Source organism: Patagioenas fasciata, chromosome 7, assembly GCF_037038585.1.
Source record: "Patagioenas fasciata isolate bPatFas1 chromosome 7, bPatFas1.hap1, whole genome shotgun sequence".
Taxonomy (NCBI): Eukaryota; Metazoa; Chordata; class Aves; order Columbiformes; family Columbidae; genus Patagioenas; species Patagioenas fasciata.
In genome coordinates this window covers 24,681,973-24,703,811 of record NC_092526.1, presented here as the reverse complement: position 1 = coordinate 24,703,811, position 21,839 = coordinate 24,681,973, and the positions used below count along the sequence as shown (strand labels likewise).

Genomic DNA, 21,839 nt, shown 5'->3' with positions numbered 1-21,839 from the left:
AGAGTTCAATGTGGCTTGTTTAGATTTTTTTTGAGCTTCACCTCCTGCTGGTGATGGCAGATGTGAATACTGTTTAGCTGGAAAATGACTGGAGCAAGAAACCTCCAAATATCTGCCAGAAAAACGAAATAGGATTAATAGATGCATATAGATCTGACTGTATAAACTGTTTTACAAATGTATTATTGTAAATCAAATTCAATGCGTTCATTTGTTTTCCCAGTTTAAAGATCTTAAGCACATAGCAGAAAAGGGAGAAGGTGGGGTTTGTGCTTCAGCACCTGGAGGGTGGTGATGGGGCCCAGAAGGTCAGAGGCTGAAGCTGAACCACTTTAAGCTTCATTCCTGCCCTGTCCTGCCCCTTGCTCCCACATGGAATAATCTCCCTGTGCTGTGGCTTTTGAGGACGGTGACCTACATAGGATTCAGGTTTTAAAACTGTAATAAATCAGCTCCTACAGGAGACATGTGTTGTAATCTGTCTGGTGATGCAGTTATCCGCTTTGAATGTGTGCCAGTAATTATACGAGGCAGCCACGCGCACAGTAAGTTCTGAAGAAATGTTCCCGTGGTCCTTTTCAGGCTGTTTATAGCCACCAAAAGATTCCATAGTTAGATAGCAAGCTTTATATGACAGAGATGCTGCTTTATGTTTGCAAACTATGGGGTATTTTTATGGTGCTGCATAAATAATAAACACATGCAAATGGAAACTAACAACAAAAAAGTCAGAGGCAATAGAAATCTGGTCTAGGAGCCTCTGTAGGTTCACTGATAAAAGCAGGAGCTATATGCCCTATTTGTGTGCCTGTAATTCGTGGTGTGTCTTTATTAAGCAAATGTTCTGTCCATCCTTTGGGTAGAAAAATAATTTTGAGAAATATTTCTGAGAATTGCAAACTTAGGTGACGATCAGATTTTATCAGAGGTGTGGATAGCCAGACACTGCAGAGCTGGCAAAAGGCAACGGAGTCCGGATGAATGCTCGTGCTTAACCATTTTGCGATTGATTTTGGTTTACCATTTTCAGAATTCTGTAGAATATTTCATTTTCTGGACCTATTTTTAACACTTTAGTAAGTGTTTCAAAGGGCAGATGGCTTCCCTGACTTGATTTTAAGTATGTCTATGAAACGTAACTTTAAACTCTAGCAAAGACATTTACTTTGAAAGGACTTGTTTTCTCTTTCTAGGAAGCCTGTATTAGCTTCCTTCCCTCCAGCCTTGCCAAGCAAGCCGTGCAAAGAGAAGTGGCTCCTGTGGCCGCAGCAGAAAACAGTTGAACCAGACAAACATTTTCTGAGAGCTTATGCTGGAGTTTGTGCCAGGCTGGGTACACAAACCTTACTGAGAGGCTTCTTTCTTCTGTCAGACATCAAAATTGTTGTTTTGTAGCCACAGGCAGGGGGATGCTTGGACTTTGTCAGAAGCCATGAGTTAGACTATATTGATCAGATAGTTATGACAGTGGGTGCTCTCTGAGGGTGCTGACTGCGGGTGAAACCGCATGCGGGGGAGGCAGGTAAATGTCATCGCATTAGCTGCAGCTGAACTGCTTTCCAGCCAGCAAGTGTGAACCTAGCATCTCACCTCTGCAGCGTGTAGCCATTGCAGCACTGGCTGCTTTTCACTATTAGCTAATAACTGTCTGCATTGCAGGTCTGCATGCATGCAGCTTCATTGTCTATATCATTACCTATCTTAAGAAAAAAAAAAGGCAAGCAAAAGGCACATTGAGATCTGCAGATATAAACACCTATATTCCTAAATAGGGTAAGAAAAGTAATATTTCATACTGCTTTGTAGCTGATGTGGAGTTTATGCTATTTGTGAGCATAAAAGAACACTGTGGCTGGAAACGGAATGCTTTTGTATCCTCTTCTTGTGAAGAGAAAACTTATTTTCCATGAGACATGCAGTTCTAGAAAATAGACTTCTGTTAAACTTTTAAAGTAGGAGCCAGCAGGGACTTTCCTTGTGTAGCAAGAGAAGGGTGTGCAGGTTCTGTACAGACCATCATATCCAGGCCATGTGATGAAGTGAAAGGTGGTATCTCTTGAGGACAGGTGGTGAGAGAGAGCTTGGCCAGGGGTCTCCTCCTGCCTCTTTCTGATGGTAAAAAAAGAATTGTGTAATGCATGAGGTTACTGTGAAACCCAAGCCCAGATCATGGGAGAAACCCTTAACTTATTTTTAGCAGTTTAGAGGAACATTGATAAGCATCTTATTAACTTATTTATTTTGACTGTGTCTCAGCATCTACAAAAATCCAGATGAAAGGAAAACGAGCATCATATCTCTAGACATTGTGATGCTGTAGTGTAGGTGTCCAAATACTGATGTGTCCAAATAATGATGGAACTAGGTATGGAACTTTTGCCCTATAAAATTGTGATTATGAAGAGGAAACATATGAAAGACTGTCCTCTGAAATTCTAAAGGAGAGCTAGTGTGCCTTCATCTGGATTTCAGAACTGGTGCCTTAAAAAATCAATTAATCGAGTGCAGGTTGCAGCTTTCTTATCCTAGCAGTATTCCATGTATTATATCAAGCTACTGCTTCAGCTCTTATTGTGGATTTAAGGGTCTAACTTTGGGCATGCAAATTTGGAGATCTGTGGAGATTCTAAAGCCATGAGAATATATCCTCCTGTGAGAAGGATGAAGTAACTGTGGTCAGGGTAGTCATTAGATCTTACTGGTGTATTCTTGCAGAAAATATATATTTTCAGCTGAGTCCCAGAGATGAAATAAGTGGTTTCATAATTGAATATTAACGCTTCTGGTACTTATCCTGGTCATTCCCTAAGTAGTTGTGTTTTAAAACTCCTAAAAGAAAATAACTTCATAATGCAATACTATAATTAAGAAATGAAGAGATTAAACAAGTGTCCATTACAAGTGTTCTTTTCATAGAAGGTTTCCTGCCTTGATAAAATATTGAACAGTTTGTGAGTGAGCACAGCTTTTTAGATTTTGTGTGCTGCTGTGAGCTCGCGAGGTGAGTGCAGTTGCCATTGAAGGATGTGGTACTAGTTGGAGGGTTAGGTGTGACAAAACGGGTCAGGCTACCTGAAACCTTAATGCTCCAGTAATTCATAATATAATCTTGTTAACTGACAGTTGTTTTATCTGAATGCCTTATAGCTGGCATGAAAAAGAACAGTAGTCTCTTCCAGCATCTCAACAGGTTCATTAGATTAGCTCATTATTCAGGCTGAACATCATTTTTATCAAATATACTATTACATTTTCACTGATTTGTTTGTTAATATGCCAAAAAGTACTGTCATGAATCATTACAACTGATTTTATTTACCAAAATAATTTAATAAGGTAAATCTGTTAAAGCTATATATATATGTTTTTAATGTTTTTATATTCTATTTGTTTTCTTGGAAAATTGCTTTGTTCAATAAATCTGCAGGCTCTTTTCCGGTCATTAGGTCAAAATAGACATGAAGGAGATTTTCTTTCAGATATATTCCATTTTGCTGCCTTTTTTTTATGGCCCTCTGTATAGCAAAGGGAGATTATCTTAAGTCCCTCAGAAGAATATGTTAGGTTTGTTTTCCATAGTTTTCACAAAATTTTTTTGTGCATTGGTGTAATGGAATTATTTCATACTGAGCTTTTGGACCAGGTATCTGTGGTTTCTTGACAAATTCCAGCATCAGGTTGGCTTCACTGTGTAATAAAACTATACGGTAAAACCTGTACAGATGTTGGCTGGTAGAGGCAAGCTCTCCTGGCCTATTCAGTGCTGCAGGAAGAACAGCAGGCATAACAAGAAAACAACTCCTTCTTAACAAGGTTTTGCCTCACCAAGGTAAATTGAAATCATTGTGTCACTTATCTGTGTTGTTTCCTGTCATGTGCTGCTTAACAGCGTGTCTGTGACCAACCTTTCAATACTCTGTCCTTACCACACACTTTCGTCTTCTGCCCAATTTATTTGCTGTTACAAAATGTCAGTCTTATGTTGCTGAAGCATATCCATGCTGGAGAATTAAGATAGTAAAATACAGACTGTGCTTAATGCTCCATTATAAGTTACATCCTTCTATTTAGTGAGAAATAGTAGTAATCAGCAGGAATGGAAATAGAATTACAGTGCATTATGGTTCAGTGATGCAGTATGTTTTTACCTTGGAGCACCAGAGGATTAGAAATTATGTACCTATCACTTAGGAGGAAAAAATAATGTCCAGTTTCTGGTGGTGTGTGCCACTTCTTGAACTCTGTGTTCTCCTTGGAGGGAAAATCCCTGAAGTGAATCTGGCATAACAATACCAGCTCCCTACAGTGTGTGGCTCAGATAAGAGTTGAATACTATGTTAGACCATATTTGTATGGAGTGTCAAAAGTCATAACATCATCATATTGGAGGTGCTTCTGAAGCACTCTTGAGTACTGTAGATTTAAATTCATAATTCAAAATCAGAATATGATAATTTCTTTCTACTGCATTCTGCAATTTTGCTTAAAAAATCTTATTTAAAATTCAGTTGCCATTAGAAATGTCTTTATTCTTTGTTTATTAGGTATTGTATTAAATTTTGCCAAAAGTGGCATAGGCAGAGATCACCCTTACTCTTCAGAAAGTACAAAAGAGGAATGACACTAAGCTTTTGTTTTGTCAATTGTTCTCAGGTAAAAATGGATAACTGATTTATTACAGGGTGGTTCCTCTCTACCTGACAGTTGTGGGGTGTAGATTTTGTTTGGTTCGGTTTGATTTTCGTTTTCATAGCTGTGGACATTCGTTAATTTCTTCTACTGGTTATCTTAAACAGCTTGATGTCTCTTGCTTTGTTGCACTGCATCTTACACAATTAGTTTGAGTGGTGAAAAGAATGATGTGAGTCAGCAGCTTTCCAGACTCTTGACATTTCATAAACCAGTGTTTTATGGATGTTAATTTCTATATAGAGTCAATGGCTTGGAATGGTTTTCAATATTGCAAAATTGTGTTTTCTTATTGCTAAAAAGATATCTTTGCTAGCTGTTTCTGTGGTCGCTGGAGGTTCATAAACCTCTTATATGCTTTCCATTGCCACAAGGTCACATTACTTTTGGGAACAGAGGTTCCAATGTGGGCGCAATAAATACTAGTCTTTACTTATTTTTATTAAGTAAAACTGTACCCAGTTTCACTATGATATTCATAATTGCACTAAAGGATGGATTTTTCCCCTCCTCCGAATCTCTTACTTGGCTGTGGTGTTTAGTACTGTCACAAGAAAAATAAGATCCTTTTTTTTTCTTTTCTTTTGGAAATAAAATGACATCTAGAAAATTCTAACAGAGGAGTTCTTATAAAAAATGAACACCTCTTACCAATTTGTTACAGTCTTTTCTTTTTGTGTGTCCTCTTTTCTGGAGATCTGATGTGATAGTTGACTAGTTTAATTACTGCCTCTCCAAAAAGATGACTGTTTGTAGAATCTAAAGTATACCATTCTCCTGTAGAGGGAACCATAGTGGGAAGACGACGAAAGTGTTTGCAAATTAGCAGTAAAGGGTGCACACAAATACACCTAAAAATCTGCAGTCCTCTGATAGAAGGGTAGCTGTAAAGGTGCAAAATTCAGAAGATCCTTTTCAGAACCTCATCATTACTCAAACACAGACTAAGTAGATGTGTAGCAAATTGAGTGTTTAAGGGAGATAAAGTAGAATGGCAGTTGCTGCCGTTTTGGTTCTTCTGGATGCTTACAGTTCTTGGGCTTTTTCCTCAAGTAGTCTCAATAGCCTGCTTCCCTGGGTTAGCAATAATTTTCTAATTAAGTGGAATTTCAAAGACAAATGCTACTTTCTCAGTGCCAAAACTTGTTACAGAAAGGATTGCTTACAGCAGATCTCCCAGTCGACAGACCAAGAAGAAGAAGAGTTTGCTGCTGCTGCAGCATTTATTGGCTCTGTAAACAGCAGTGCCCAAGTCTCACTGACTATGCAAATGTCAAGGCTATTCAGCACCCATAAGATTTACTTAATGTCCCAGACCTAAGCTTGGGAACCATTCAGTAATGGCAGATGTTACAGACTTGTTACCGGTATGTGGCTTAAAAATGCTAATTTTATTGGACTTTGATCCACTGTGATCTTTATGAAAGCGCCACCCTTACAGGTATTCAAGTATTTGACTCGCCTGAAGTCATAGCACCTCAAAATATTTTCCCAGTCCCTCTTGTCCAATCTTTGTATGGTAGATGCATTAAGGCTCAGTTTCTCAAGCATGTTTTTTAACCTTTCCTTCCTTTCTTGTGTGGTTAGTTGGTTGTTTTTGGTGGGTGTTGGTTTTTTTTTAATTGTTGTTGTGTGTGGGTTTTTTGTTTTGTTTTGTTTCATTTTTTGTTTTGCCCCCACTTCTCCCACGCATTGAGTGGACAGTCAGCTTTCTGATAAATAGTTTTGGATCAATGTGCTGTGTTCCACTGTGCCTGGTATTCTCCAAAAATTACATTCTCTAGAACTCAGGAAGAATGTGACTCAAGCTTGCTTCTTGAGCTTAGAAGAAAAAAGCAGTCCAGAAAAATAAAGAACACTTTTCATAGGGCAGCTGTATCGTCTACAGTAATTTAATGTATTCTTCAGGCATTTTATAGACTTGAGAATCTGCAGATTTCCAGCCAAGTTACAGAGGACACTAGCTGCTGGCAACTGTGAACTCAGATGCATTTGTTTTTTCCTACTCATTTGATGTCCATTCCACCCATTTATGTGTCCTGCCCATTATGAGTTTGTTTTGTGTTTAGTGTTCTGCTGAAGAGTGATTGAGGTGAGATGCTCCTGGGACACGTCACCTAAGTTTAGGTCTCTTTGTTAGTAACATGATTGTCTAATAACAGTTCTTTTTAATGACTGGGAGTTTCTTTTGATACTAGGTGATGCAGATGTATCTCCCGTTCTGCGGGATTGCCATATCCAATGCCCAGCTATTTGCAGCTTCAAGGAAGGAATATGACAGAAGCAGGGTAAGTAAAAAATGTGTATTGGACCAGTATCAAACCTTTGTCTTTTGTTCCTTCAGATTGCAGCTGTGCATACATGTTTGCAACACAGACTACATTTTATTTCAAAAAATGCATTTTCAACAGACCACTATCTTGACTGAGGCAGCAAGCAAGGGAGCTTGGGAGAGAAACACGCTCGTGGTGGTGACTGTTGTTTCCTGATGTCAGTTCCATGTTTTGTAGTGCTGGAACAATTGCATTTGTAACACAGGCGATGCAGGAGAGTGTGTTACCTTGGCAGAGATTCAAACTGTCATAAAATTCCAGTAATATCAAATCTTTGCCATCCTGAATTTGTAATATTAAATTCATGTGCAAATAATGTGAATATATCATTATAAAAGTAAGCAAGAAAAAAATTTGTATGTGAAGGGTTTTGACAAGTCTGTGTCTGCATATGTACATTACTCATGATTGCTGATGCCATGTATGAGTTGAGACAGAAGTCTCCACAGAAGTGAAAATAATGCTCAGCTCATGTATCATGTACTTCTCAGAGGTCTTAATTTTTTTAAGAAATAAAATGGTAATTTTAAGGGTTTTTAAATAATTTTTTGCCTTTTTTAAACAAGTTGCCTTACTGTGGAATAATGGGAAATTATACTTTTGTTATCATGGATCAGAGCTCTAAAGCTTTGGTAGAAATACCACTTGTAGTGTTGAACCTCATCTTGCTTCACAAAGCAGTGGAAGCTACAGTGGGGTGGGTCTTATTGAGTACTGACATTTTTGTGTATTCAGGAATTTTGGTGCTTTCCATATCTGGAAGCGAAAGCTTTCCAATACTTTGAAAACTAACAATAGCCCTTTCTAATAGCTTATATATTTGAGGGTCATGATGCATCTGAGCTTGTCTTCTGTCCAGGTCTGACTACAGACCATTATGTTTTGGGCTGGAGTTGTAGAGGAGACTTGGTGGGTGAAGATTTTTCTGCCAAATATTTTTTTTCTTGGACGTTTAAAAAAAAAAAAAAAGTGACTACATAGAGACTTAAAATTTACTGCAGATTCCAAGCCTGCAGGGAACAATGACAGACTTCTGAGGAGTCAGCATTTCATCTTCTGAGGGAAGCATGTAGCAGAAAAGTATTAGGGACATTCCCATGCTTCATTAGAGAATGGTAAATTCTGGTGGTTGAACACATCAGGAAATTGGATTAGGGATACAGATTCTTTGTTTCTTCTTGCCAATTCAGCCATGCAAGGCATAACAAATATTATTGCCATTCAACAGCTACAAGGTGGCCTGTACTTAACTGCATTTCTGACCTGTTGGTGGTCTTTAGCTTTGCCCTAGTCCATGGTTGAAATTAGTTAGCAAGTAACACGTGATGGACAAGTCCCATACTTCACTTTCCCTATCAAACTGGACACCAATTATGGCAACTTCCAGTGACTGTGACCAACGTTTTGCTGATGACCACTCCATTAGGAGAGCTAAGACCACCCACATTTATATGATTACATGTATGGCTGTTCTTTAGTGTTGGTGTTCTAAACCGGAATAAAAGAAAAGGCACACTTCTTTGGACCCATGGTGAGGAGGAACATGGCCTATTATTTTTAAAGTTGATGAAATAAGAGGGGAAGCCTTTCGTTTTGAAACATGGCGTTTCACAGATGTGTTGTTAGTAGTATAGAATATGGAAGTATTGATGTGTGGTTTTTGAACATGCAAAATGGGTAATAAATGAACAAAATGGAGTTTAAATGCACCAGCAAATTCAAATCAAGTAACTCAATCCATGCTGTGCAGTTGGAGAATTGTGTTATAGTCATTGTTTCATTTTTGGACCACAGTGAAATAATTTGAAAGATTCCCATTGTTTGCTAGAAGTTGGATTGTGCCCAGTTTTGAGCTAAGAAATAGTTTTTTTTTTTCTTCAGATACACCCACCCCAGTTCTGATGCCATAATCATTAAAAATGTTATTTGAATGAAGATTTCAATGGATCACTCATTATAATGAATCACAGAGATTACACCTCCTTTGCTATGCTCAATTTATTTATTAATTCTGCAACCAATAGAAGAGTTTTATGTTATTGTATGCAGGCTTTACTGGAAGTAGTGAATGACCTCTTCGAGGAACAGACTGACCTAGAGAAAATTGTCAAGAAAATTATGCATCGGGCCCAGACTCTGTTGAAGTGTGAACGGTGCTCAGTATTACTTCTGGAAGATATCGAATCACCAGTAAGTATGGCAGCACATTATATAGAAAAGCTAATATTTAAGTAGTGGAGCAGCTGCTTTTATTGTGGTGAAGCTGTTTCATGTCATGTGTAAGTGCTGGACAGCAAATATTCTTCCAGCATGTCATTATTAAATGTAGGTTTGATACAGACTGAATCTTTATCAGCACCACTGTTGTGGTTTAACCCCAGTAGGCAGCTCAGCCCCACGCAACCACTCACTCGTCTTCCCACCCCAGTGGCATGGGGGGGGAATTGGAAGGGTAAATGTGCAAAAACCTGTGGGCTGAGTTGAAGACAGTTCAGCAGGTAAAGCAAAATAAGAAATTCATATGCTACTTCCAGTCAACCCGCAGATGTTTTGTCATCTCCAGGAAAGCAGGGCTCCATCACATGTAATGGTTACCTGGGAAAACAAACACCTAACTCTGAAAGTGTCCCCCTTCCTCCTTCTTCCCCCATTTTTTATTGCTGAGCATGGCATCATATGGGATATCCGTTTGGTATGAGGGAGTCAGCTGTCCCAGCTGTGTCCCCTTCCCAATTTATTGTGTACCCCCCAATCTATTCATTGGGGCAGCAGAGTGGGAAATAGAGGCCTTGGCACTGCAAGTGCTGTTCAGCACTAATGAGAATGTTCCTGTGTTATCAACACTGTTTTCCTCACAAATCTAAAATGTGTCACCATGCAGGCTACTATGAAGAAAATTAACTCTATTCCAGCCAAAACCAGCATAGCCATTTTTTCAAATGAAAGTGGAAAAGATTATTCCTTCTGGCAATTTGAAGGCATTTAATTTGATGTTTGTGAGTTAGATCCATGAGCAACTATCAGTGGTGTGATCCAGCTGACACACTGTGAATCTCAGTTGTCTGTGTGATAGAATTAGTACTCCCTGCAGAGCAGCTAGGGCAGCTTAACTGAGAAGCAAGGTGGTCCTGTCGTCTGCTTAAAAAAGAAAAATTACCTGATATCAAATATCTATGTGCTCAGTTCCTTTCACGATATAGCCACTAGAAGGAAAGAAAAATCCTGTCTGCAGCTTCATTTACATTTACTGGGAATTTGTGACCTTGCTAACATTTTCAGGCTAATGACTTATCAAATGGGTGGTGCTTGCAAGCCACTTCAGAACCAGAAACAATTCCATCATCAACCAAATCCTTAATGCTCATTTTTAGAACTAACCTTTTCTGCATACATTCCAATAAATACCAGACATCTTTGTTGATGTTTCTACAGTGTGCATACTTTTGCATCTGTTACTCTTGTTTAACTGTAGCAAACCGTAATACTTATGTAATTTCTATTCTACTATGTAAAATGTTACATCTTTATCAGACTGGTCCCTCAGAAATAATGCATAAACTCATTAAGACTTTACCTGACCATCCTGTGTATTCAGCAGCTCACTGGGTTTTACAGTAATCTAATCACTGTCTTAACAGTAATCAGCTCCTAAACTTGTCTCATGAATGTGTTTGGGGTTTTTTTTTTGTTTGTTTGTTTGTTTTTTGTGAAATCCAGTATTTTAATGTGGAAGAATAGCAAGGCAATAAGGGCTGAACCTGCAACACGTGAAGTTTTCTCAACTACTTTGGGTGGCCAGTCGCCATGGGATTTGTTCCTTCCTGATAGTCTTCTGCTTACTCTAGTTGGTGGCAGGGGTATGTTTGGGAGTAGCGATGTTTGCACATTTTAAGTAGTTTCTTTAATACTTCTCAAAATAAATGATGAGGACTGGTCTCAGTTCCTACATGACGAAAGTGCTGTGAAAAGTTGTCTTGTTATTTTGATCTAGTAATTTTTCACTGAGGTAACAGAAAATCCATTGGAAGAGACACATTTGCATACAAATGTCTAGATAGTCATGGACTTGTGATAGGAAGAAACTTCTGCATTGAGCAGGTGAACCAAAAATACAACTTTTGGCATTACTGAAGTATGTTTGTTTTTTGCAATTGCTTCATCCAATTGACCAAGGAATAATTATTGCAGAGCTCTGTTAGGCTGAACAGATAGATGTAAGCTGCATTAAAGTATTTTTCAAGAGTTGGATTTCATGAACAGTTTTGACAGAGGCTTTCACTGAGACTTTGTTGTACTGCCATTCATAGGGTATGAGAGCCACTTTAAAATGTTTAACCTTATGACTCTTAGTAGTAGTAGTAAAATAAGTAAAATATTTGTAGCTACTTTCAGTGTTTTCAGGCTACTCAACACAAACTATCCTCCTTTCTATGGATTTAAGAAGTCGTTGAGCATAAAAATGTTGCTTGTGATTTAATTCCTTTTCCTGTCCAAGTATCTCTGGATTCACTGACTTTGTAAATGATTATTTATTGCTGGTCTATGACAAGTATAAATGATTATTAGAGACAAAATCAGAGGTTTGTGTGTATGGCAGAAAAAAAAATTCTTTCCTGGAGGAAAGATATGATTCTCATTTCATTTAAACTAATAGAAATTAAGTACTTTCAGTGGAGTATGCCCTAAATTACACCAGCTTGCATAAAAGTACGATTGAAGTATTTCATTTATATATTCTCTTTTATAGAATTTTAATGTTTCTAGTTTATTTTCTCTTTCTAACCCCCCCCCCCCGATTTTATAATTGCAAGATAAAGTTCTACTACATTCTTATGCCACTATGTTTGCAAGCATAATGTGATTTTTGTTTTTCACAGAACAGTACATTGTGTTATTAGCAGGCTGTGGGTGGCATTGTTCACTTAATTTTTCTGCTCTTAGTACTATTTCTACCTTTGAGCATAGAGTGTTGGTTTGTTTTGGGTGGTGGTGGTGGTCTTTTTTTTTGTTTTGTTTTGTTTTGTTTTGTTTTGTTTCCCCAAACCACAGACAATGTGTTCTCATTTCTCTAAACCAAATTCTGAAATGTGGACAGCCAAGGTATTCATTTCAGCCTGACCTTTTCCTAAACAGTCTTAAATCTTAGGTTAATTTGGAGTAGGAGAATAGCATCTTGCCACCTGCTTGGTTGTTTTTACAAGTGGCAGAACAGTTATTTTCCTGATTTCCCCCTATTTTGAAGGGTAAATCTATATATCAAAATAGATCTCCATAGAGTAACACAGTGTTAAGCCACATCTAAATTATTGTCGTTTTCACATTGTGTGAAAAGCTTTTACAATACAAAGCTGAAATGAGAGATGGTGACCCATGGTGGCATCCAAACATATTATCTGTTTTCTATGTCACATTAACCACTCTTAAAATGTTTCACTTATGTGTTGTTGGCCCATGTGTTAAAGGACAATTGGTTGCAATTAGTAGTGCAAACAGATCTTCCCGTTTCTTTTCCTATATTAAAAAAGTGAAGTTTGAGTAAAGCTCCATAATTGATATCACAAAGCCCTTTGAAGGGAAGCATCTACCGTTGCAGAAAATAGTTTAATGAAGGAATCTAAAGTTATCATTTGATTTGATATTGTTTGTTAGTGAACTGTGCACAGTGTGTATTTTGAACAAGAATTCTCCACTGAGGGAATACAGATAGAATTTTTATTCTAAGACCATTAGATAAAAATACGGTTTAGATAAAGGAACTTTACATTACTGTTTTCTTACATATCTATTGATCTTAATGACAAGTTAAAGTTATGTTTTTTGTGACAGGTGGTGAAATTTACAAAATCCTTTGAGTTGTTATCTCCAAAATGCAGTGCTGATATGGACAACAGGTTAGTGCTCATGCCCTCTGTAGTAATGAATTACTTTATTTTTCACATAGGTTTAAATTTGCTTGATCTTAGTTTTATTTTCTTATGGAACTTTGGATGGATTTGATTGAAGAATGTGAGCCTACAGTTTTTACTCAGGCAAGACTTCTGCTTGCTTCAAATGGAGACTTGCTCGAATAAATATATGTGCCTATATTTGTGTGTATATATACACACATATATATGCACTGACATTGTATCAGTGTCTCACAGAAGAAACCAGGAAATAACTGGTGACTTTTTACTGTTGAACTCACAGAGAACATGCAAATGTTGTTTTGTACAGTTAATACTGAATTAAAAATTACAAAATTATTTTAGATTGTTTGTTGATCTCTTTCAAAATGCCTCCTTACAGTTGTGTTGAAAGGTGTCCAGTGAAATTTTGATTCTGCTCTTGTCAAGTTGGAAAGCCTAAAAACCTCAGAGAACATTTATTTCCTAGAAATTGTGTTCCTGTGACTAAATCTTGTTTGGGAGACCCATCAAGATAGAAGTATATGTTTTGCTTAGTGGGACCTGTATTTAAACTGACAAAGGGCTAATTTTAAGTAGTCGTAGAAAGAGCTTTTTGCCTATGTAGGGTTACTTTATTAATTCCTTCAAGACAATACTGGTAACAGTTCACATAAAATGTCCTATGTATCAAATGAGTGGATGAAGATTCAGGGCTGTCATGAGAGGGCTTCTTCCATCTATCAGGAACCAAAGTCAGTGATTGTCATACATATTTTATGCAAAAAGAATCCACACTGACTCTGCATTAGAATTTCCCATTTCAAATGACTGCCATGATGATAAACCTGGCCTTTTGTCGAACTTGCTATCTGCAGGTTAGCAAACTTGAAGATTACTCTGTGCTTTGCCATATTTAAGTCCTTTAAGGCAGCTTTTTAAAATAATTTGCCACCTTCTGTGCTTTATGTCTTCACCTCCAGTGTGGTAAGACGAATGTGCACATGTTGCTCCAGATTACGAAAGGTTGTAATTCTTAAGGCTTTTCATGGATTGATTTCACAGCATTTACAGAAATAAGTAGTGTTATTTTTAAGGTATGCAAGCTGACAGCGCAGCCCAGGGCCACACAGAAAGATGGGTAGAAGCTGTACCTCTTTCATGCCCTGTCCACTAGTTGAGAGAGAGGCACGCTGAGACAAATGGAAAACAAATAATAAAGAATGGAAGGTTTAAGTATGAATAAGTAATCTGTTGATTCATCTGGGAATCACAAGTTATTGCTTTTGACAAGGAGCTTCGAGCATAGCAGTTTGTCTTTCCTAGGTTAATTAAATGGGTGAAAATACATTCCTTTTGTTCAGCGACAGGACTGTGAATCAAGGGATTTGGTTGTTATTCCTGTTTTTCTCAAACTTGATCTGTAGCCAGATTAGTCAAAACAATGTAGAGTGGTGTCAAGATAACCAAGCTGGCTTGTTTCTCGTTACCATAGTTATATTAGCATGTTACCAAAAAGCAAATTGTTAGTAGTCTGCTCTACATGTAGTCAAGTCAAGATTATTTTAACTTTAGTCTGGTAAGTGAATAAACACATGCAACATGGTATTTAGTCTTTATAATATTTATAAGGGTATATTTCTGTGCATCTTAATACAAAGATTTCTTGCTTTTTCTTTCATTTTTTCAGCCAGTGGAGAATGAAGTTGGTTTTACAAAGAGCAAGGTTTAGACTGGCAGATATGATGTCACATTTGGATCTATCACAGGCGCAGCTTGAGTTATTGGCACTATAGTGGGAAAATAAAGGTTATTTAGGGTACAAAACAATGCTGTGAGCCCTTGACATTTGAGCGCTTTTCTAGTGAGTTTTGCCCTTTTCATTCTATGTTCTGCAGCTGTAACTGACATGAAGTCATGAGACATTTCATGTGGAAAAAAATGGCAAGATGAGTTTCTCCATCATTACACCAGTGAAGATAAATATTATTTATTTGAAATTTTTGTGGAAATCCAAAGACATTATAGAATCAGAGCAGTTCCAGTTTATAAGTTTTGTCTGAAAGAGTGAGAGGCTCCAAGGACAACGTAAATTTTCATGTCTTAACATACTTTATCACACAGTTTTAGAAGAAATTGGGTTTTCTTTTGCCCTTCTTGTATCTGGCTAACAGCAGTTCACCTGTTTAGTCCCTAAATATTATAATGAACACTGGCATCTTTTTTTCCCTGCTGTTGGTTGTAAAAAATAACCTTGCAAGACCACACCTGCTTTTATCTATTCAGTTTGCAGTCTTCCAGGACACACCACATGACTGTTGAGAAGGGACTGAAGGTGCCTGTGATTTTGGCTGTACCACTTCCCTACTGTGCCTTCTGCCACCCCTGTTGGGGGGCTTTGGGGATGATGGCAAGTCAAGCAGCTGCCTGCAGCACAGCTCGGTGCTCTGGAGCTGGGTTTGCTCTCCGGCCTGACCCGCAGTGCTCCTGCCAGCACGTGGGCAAGTGCGGAGCTGGGGGTGTGCAGCTGCTGCTCCATCCTGCAAGGCTCACTCATGGCTTTCCACAGTTTGGAGAAAATTGTTGCTTATGATTTTTTAGAGTAGCTTCTGAGCATTCTGAGCTGCTGAGGATGGAGAGGGAGCCAGCTGGCTGTGATTTGCATCAGAATGAATCATTGATATTTCCTCCTAGTAAAAGTTGAGTGCCTCTCTTCCAGAGTGTAGTTGTAAAGCACTTGCTGGGAATGAGGACTACATAGCAGAACACACTTCTAAAACTTCTTCCTGAATTATATCTTGTTTCTTTTACTTGAATTCAGTTACTACTTAAAATCCTTGACACCCATAATGCAGTCCCAATGTAAAGTGTCTTATATTTTAATGATAATATAATCTAGATTTTTGAAGGTATGAACTGGGAGCTAGGCATTCGAAATTAGATTTTTATTCTTAAAGATTATTTTTTTTTTTGCTTCTCAAGCATTGATGTCCTGAAATAAATGTTAAATTATAAACGTGAATTTCTTACTTAGCTCAAAAACTATTACATCTCTGTAAAGGTTCCTGTCAAAGTATACACATAACGTTTATTACAGCCACTTAAAATTCTTATCTCAAATGAAATTTTATACACATAAATTTGAGTAAATCATCATTATTATCTTTATTTTAGTCCTGTAAGAATATTGAGTTTTCTTTCAAATGAGTGACTTATTTGAATTAATCTCCAGAAAATCAATGCAGCCAACAAAAATCAATCCTTTCAGTTTGATTGAGTCTTTCAAGCATTTCACTGTGCATCCTTCTTTCATTCATATGGATTACTTTAAAGCTTTAAACTATTGTTGTCTTCTCTATGGCTGCTCAGAGTCACTTTTTTCTAAGTAATATTTTTCAGGTGTTGAAAATTGATCAGTTTTCTTCTCAAAACTTAAGACAACATTCATTCATTTATTCACACATGAATAGCTACACCTTGCCAATATCAAAAACCTGTCTGAAATAAGTCAATGAGAACTTTTCTGCTAATTAGATGAGGTTTGAGGTGAGGACTTTTAAGGTCTATATAGATAATCTGAGTTTTCTGGAGACATGGTGGAGTGTGGTGAGTTGAGCCCACAATTCTAGTGTCTTATGCTCATTTACTGATAGCTCTCTAGCCCCTTGGTAGTTGTAGCAGAAGCTCAGCCAGGTAAAAAACAAACAAACAAACAAACAAAACCCCAAAACCTTCACGTATTGTATGTCTAGGACCCCCATGTTGCAGCACACTAGTATTGTTCATTTGTTGATTTTAAGACTCGTGATCCCTTCTTCATCCATTCAGGTCTGACATTTCAGACCAAAATTTTAAAAATGGCATTTCTTTTGACAGAAAAGTTGTTTGAAGTATGAATTAAAACTACCCCAAATTATTATACTGATTTGAACAATTAAAATCTTAATTATATACTTTCAGTTAGCTCTACAGAAAATATTATTTAGAACTGATTGATTTAGATGACTGGGCCTGGATCCCACAGAAACTTGGAACATAATCCTACTCTTGCTTCACATGTAAATGCATTTCATTATTAAATACTGTGTTTACTTTATTTGGGAGTCGAATGCTATTTTCAATAGAAGGAATTGTGTAAAGGAGAGAATGTTTGATGTGCCATTTCAATAAATATTAATACCAAATTATTGCTCTCTAGATAATGCCTAGTAACCATTGCTAACTGTGGAAGGTTCTGCTGTTCCTATGAATATGCCTGTAAGACATGCTGCACTTCCAAGCAACGTTGACTGTATTTTTTTCTTCCCTTGCTATGCCTTTTGATAGTTTCAAAGACAGTGTGGAGAAATCACCATCTTATTCAGACTGGCTAATCAATAATAGCATTGCTGAACTTGTAGCTTCCACGGGTCTCCCAGTGAACATCAGTGATGCCTATCAGGATCCTCGCTTTGACGCTGAAGTAAGAGGTTTTTAGAAATTTAAATATACGTCATATTTTTGACATTACAACTAATGTAACACAATTTTATTGTTATATCCAAGTGGCTGTAAAACATGTGAATATTTATTTGGAATTGTTTTTTCTAGCCAGTATATCATCCGTCTGGTTGGCAGGTGTTGACATGACTTGATTTAGTAGACACAAGGCACTGAATTAGTGTTTGACTTTAGGCTCTTAGTTCATTCATGATTTTTTTTATATTTATGAGTGATACCTATATTATCAAGTGCTTTGATATGTATGCAAACTGATTTTTATTGCTGAAAATTCTGCTGTTGGTGTTCAGTGTTAGCAGCACCATCGTTATTAGCTGTTGGGGTGACTAGGACTGTACACACACAGAGTGTAAACAGAATTCGTATCTAGAGAGACAAATGTTGTTTGTGATCTAACTTAGCCAACTAACCTTTAAATTTGCACAAATAAAATATGCCCAGTGGATTTGTTATTTCTCCAAGATACACAATTTTTTTTAGGAGTCATATGTATCTGAAGGTATTAATTCCAGCCTCAGTTAGGAAGGTGTAGGGAGGTACAGATAAAAATGTATACACATACTTAACACCTAAATAAGTCTTAGAAGCATATGGAAGGACAAAATCTTCACTGAATTCTGTCCAGTGAAAGAGTATTGCTGCAGGGGACTTGGCCAACAGTTGGGCAGCACATTAATCAGTGGACAGCCTTGGTCAGCAAGCTTGCTAAACTATATTACTATAAAAAGTGTGCTTGGAAATGTTTCATTTTGAGACTTTGCTTGGTTCCAGTTTTATTCCATGTGTCGTTAAAGGGATCATCTCAAACTAGTTGAATTTCTCAAAACAAGAAAAATAGAAGGGGCCTGCTGTAAAAGTGTACAAGAAAACTGTGTTGATACTAATTTTTTCAGAATTTGAAAAAGTGCAATTAATGCCTGGGGTTTGTTTTTGATTAAGAGATATGCTAAAATAAAGCATGCCTATCTTTGATACATTTGCAGTTGTACTTTTAATATATCATGTCCTGGAATAACTCAGCTATTTCTTATTTGTTTCACAGTTAGTCCTTTCCAAGTTAAAGGCACTGCCCAATTTATATAGAGAAAAAGAAAACAATACAAAGGGCAGTAATTATTTTCTTTTGGCAAGTTCCTACAAAAACTTAGTTCTTAAATACAGTTGTTTCAATCAATTCTACAGATAGTCAGGTGTAGCAAGAGGAACATACATTTGTGGTTTATTAACAGGTATTCTGTTTTCTGTGTCTGTTTAAAACACTGTTTTTTCTCTCAGAACATTAATTGTAGTTTTCAAACGCTGATGCTCAGTTTTCAACTAATTCACTGAGAATTTAATGACAAAATATTTTCACTGACTTCATTCTAAGGTGTATAATTCTGAGGCAACTTTTCCCCCGCTCCCATGGATTTTAGGTGGCACTCTACACTGATTTCAGTGATGCTTTCTGAGTACGCACAAATAAGCAGTACTCTAGTAAAACCTGAGTCACACATTATAGCTAGGAGATCACAGTGATATGAATTATTGCTGGTCTTTTCTTATGATACAGATTGCCTGTAGCACTGGCAGTTTTAGTAAGAGAACACCTCCTGATCTCCTATGAGTGGGCTCATCCCACTCCCTCATCTCTTTTGAAAAAGTATTTTCTTCAGATTTTACAGCAATGACCTTAAAGAATAAAGCTCATTAACTGTAGAAAAGACAGATTCAGTGGCACTTATAATAAATTGCAAAGTTTTATACCATATTAGATAGAAAACAATAAATGAGGCAGAAAGCTTTCTTCAAAACTACAGGACCAATTAAACCTACATAGAAAATCTCAAATCTTGGTTTTGACCCCCTCCTTCCATTTCTTTCTGGCTTGCACTTCTGCCTAATTCCCTACCAGCTCTTGCCTTTCTTCTGAAAATGCGTATTTCCTGTAAACCTGCTTTTATAGCTGCTTTGCTAAATGCTAAATCCAGTTTCAGTTTGGCAACTGGGAAGTGTGTTTCTCAGGCATGCTTACTCAATTAAGGTTGTTCCTACTAATACACTAGTGTAAGTAATCTGGGAATTGTCTGGACGTTGCCTCAGTTGCAGTTTAATTCCAAATCAAGGTCAAATAGTGTAAACTTTCTGTGGCAAAGATGGCAATGTTTGTATTTTCTTTGGCAATTTTTAGAAAAATAGTTATGACTTTTTGTTAATCTTACTGTGAATGAAGCTTCAGCACAAAATTTTTGAGTGAGAACTGCTCCATACAGAATGACATTTGTAAATGTAAGCGTACTCTTTGACATTTCTATTACAAGAATGCAAAAGGCTGCAAATGGTACCTACTGCTAATGGAAGGTCTCATTTCTATATTTTAGGCTGACCAGATTTCTGGCTTTCACATAAGGTCTGTTCTATGTGTTCCTATATGGAATAGCAGCCACCAAATAATAGGTAAGACTTTCCTTGTAGCTGCATCATTTTTGTGCTAATGTAAATTTAATTCTGTCTTTTCAATTCTATATTCCTTTTTCTTCTTTTTCCCAGATGAATATTGCTAAGAAGTTATGGTACCTAGGATGCATGCTTAGTATCCAAGAAGGGCTGTTTTGACTTGGATACTGTATGGACTTTTTCAGCTTTCCCATTGTGTTAAGTTATATTGTATTGAAACTTGAGCACTAATGAGATGAAAAAAGCAATTCTAACAATACTAATGAAAAATGTGGATATTCTTTGATACTTTTTGTGGGTCTCCCTTTTTTTGTATATGACCAAGGGAACTGTTCTTGCATTCAAGCAAAGTGGTTATTTCCCTCTTTAATGATGAACCACTCAGGACAGATTCACTGGAGAGGCTGTGGCAGGTGTCAGAGCTGCCCGTGGCCATGGTGTGTGCTGCATCAGGACGTGACAGGGTTTTATTGCTTGTTTGATGAGACGCTTCCCAGCTGTGATACACCTGCCAGTGGCCTGGGGTTATTACCTGCTTTTGGCACAAAAAGGAGCGCTAGTTGTAAATAATGGCACCAGATTCCTTTGTTAACTTTCCACAGAAGAATCCAAGTCAAAGCAAGAGCAATTTAAACCAGGAGGGCAGCCTCACATCCCTGGGTGTTGTGTGTCAGCGAGGCTGAGGTCAGGGGTGCCACTCTGGATCAGGGGCTTGGAGCTTATTCAGCAGAGGTGCTGTGGGAATTAAGACTTTTAAAAATATGGCTCATTGTATGTTGTGTGTGTTACCTTAGAGAAGTAGAAAGAAATTGAACCCTTCACTGCTGATAGCTCTCACAATATTTTTCTAAGGGCATATTGTAGCTAAATGAGATAGATATAGTTTGTTGCAGTAGAACTTGGTATTAGTTCAGCTAGAGCCAAGAACTTTGAACACTTTTTCAAGTGGTTTAAGGAAATTACATTTATTTCATTGGTTCAATACATTTATGGACCAGTCAGGAGAATGAAATTATTTATACACAAAGGTGATGCTAAACCAACTAAGATTTTAGAAACAAAGGTACTGATTCAGCAAATTATATTAGTAACTCCAGATTTCTAGGGCAACTTACATGATGGCTATTAGCAAAGTGCTCAAGTTCTTTCCCAAGGAGGTTTTTGACCTTTCGTGAAAAGCATTGCAAGTAGCTTTTAGATTTGCAATATTATACTTGGAAAGTAAAGGATAACAGTTGAATGTAATAAACCGATTCCTGGTATCAAAACAATCAGACTTCCATGTGTTTCTGTCTGTTTAACAATTTTCAGAATAAATATTTGCAGTTTTGCTTTTCAGTTTGAAAGATATATTTTAAGTGTTAACAATTACTAAAATAATCTGCATTGTGAATTACCGGGTGAAGATTATAATTCATATTAACTCTTTCTAAAGGGGTAGCTCAAGTGTTGAACAGGCTTGATGGGAAACCCTTTGATGATGCTGACCAGCGACTGTTTGAAGTAAGAGACATTCAATTTTGTAGTAATAACATACTATTTCAGCAGGATTTGGTAATGCTACTTCAGACTACTCTAGGGAGGGGGGAAGAATATGTTGTCTGTATTTGTGATTTGACATTAATTCTCAGAACACCTCACTTAAGAAAGGTTGCATGGTAATTAAAACAAGTTTCTTGCATCTGATCTTTCTATTCTTGTTGAGGCCAGTGACTTACCTGCATTCTCAAGATAACCTAAGCATAATTATTCCTAATATTTTCATACAATTCCTTTTTATGATTAAGCCAGCATTCATTTTTGTGTCTGTATTATAACTGGCTTTCTTTTTTTTTTCTCTTTGATTTTAGGCTTTTGTTATTTTTTGTGGACTGGGCATCAATAACACGATTATGTATGACCAAGTGAAGAAGTCCTGGGCAAAACAGTCTGTAGCTCTTGATGTATGTATATATCTTAATGATACCTTTTCTTGCTTGTGTCACGTGTAAAGGAA

The 21,839-nt window shown here is 37.2% G+C and overlaps 1 protein-coding gene across 1 annotated transcript in view; it reads left to right on the top strand.

Moving 5' to 3' along the window:
* PDE11A (phosphodiesterase 11A) overlaps positions 1-21,839 on the top strand; it is a 138,048-nt gene that overhangs the window by 51,121 nt on the left and 65,088 nt on the right. The window contains exons 3-9 of the mRNA XM_065841191.2: positions 6,888-6,977; positions 9,072-9,212; positions 12,849-12,913; positions 17,234-17,369; positions 19,768-19,843; positions 21,279-21,346; positions 21,694-21,786. Of these exons, the coding sequence (XP_065697263.1) occupies positions 6,888-6,977; positions 9,072-9,212; positions 12,849-12,913; positions 17,234-17,369; positions 19,768-19,843; positions 21,279-21,346; positions 21,694-21,786 (669 nt within the window). The remainder of the gene's footprint in view (positions 1-6,887; positions 6,978-9,071; positions 9,213-12,848; positions 12,914-17,233; positions 17,370-19,767; positions 19,844-21,278; positions 21,347-21,693; positions 21,787-21,839) is intronic.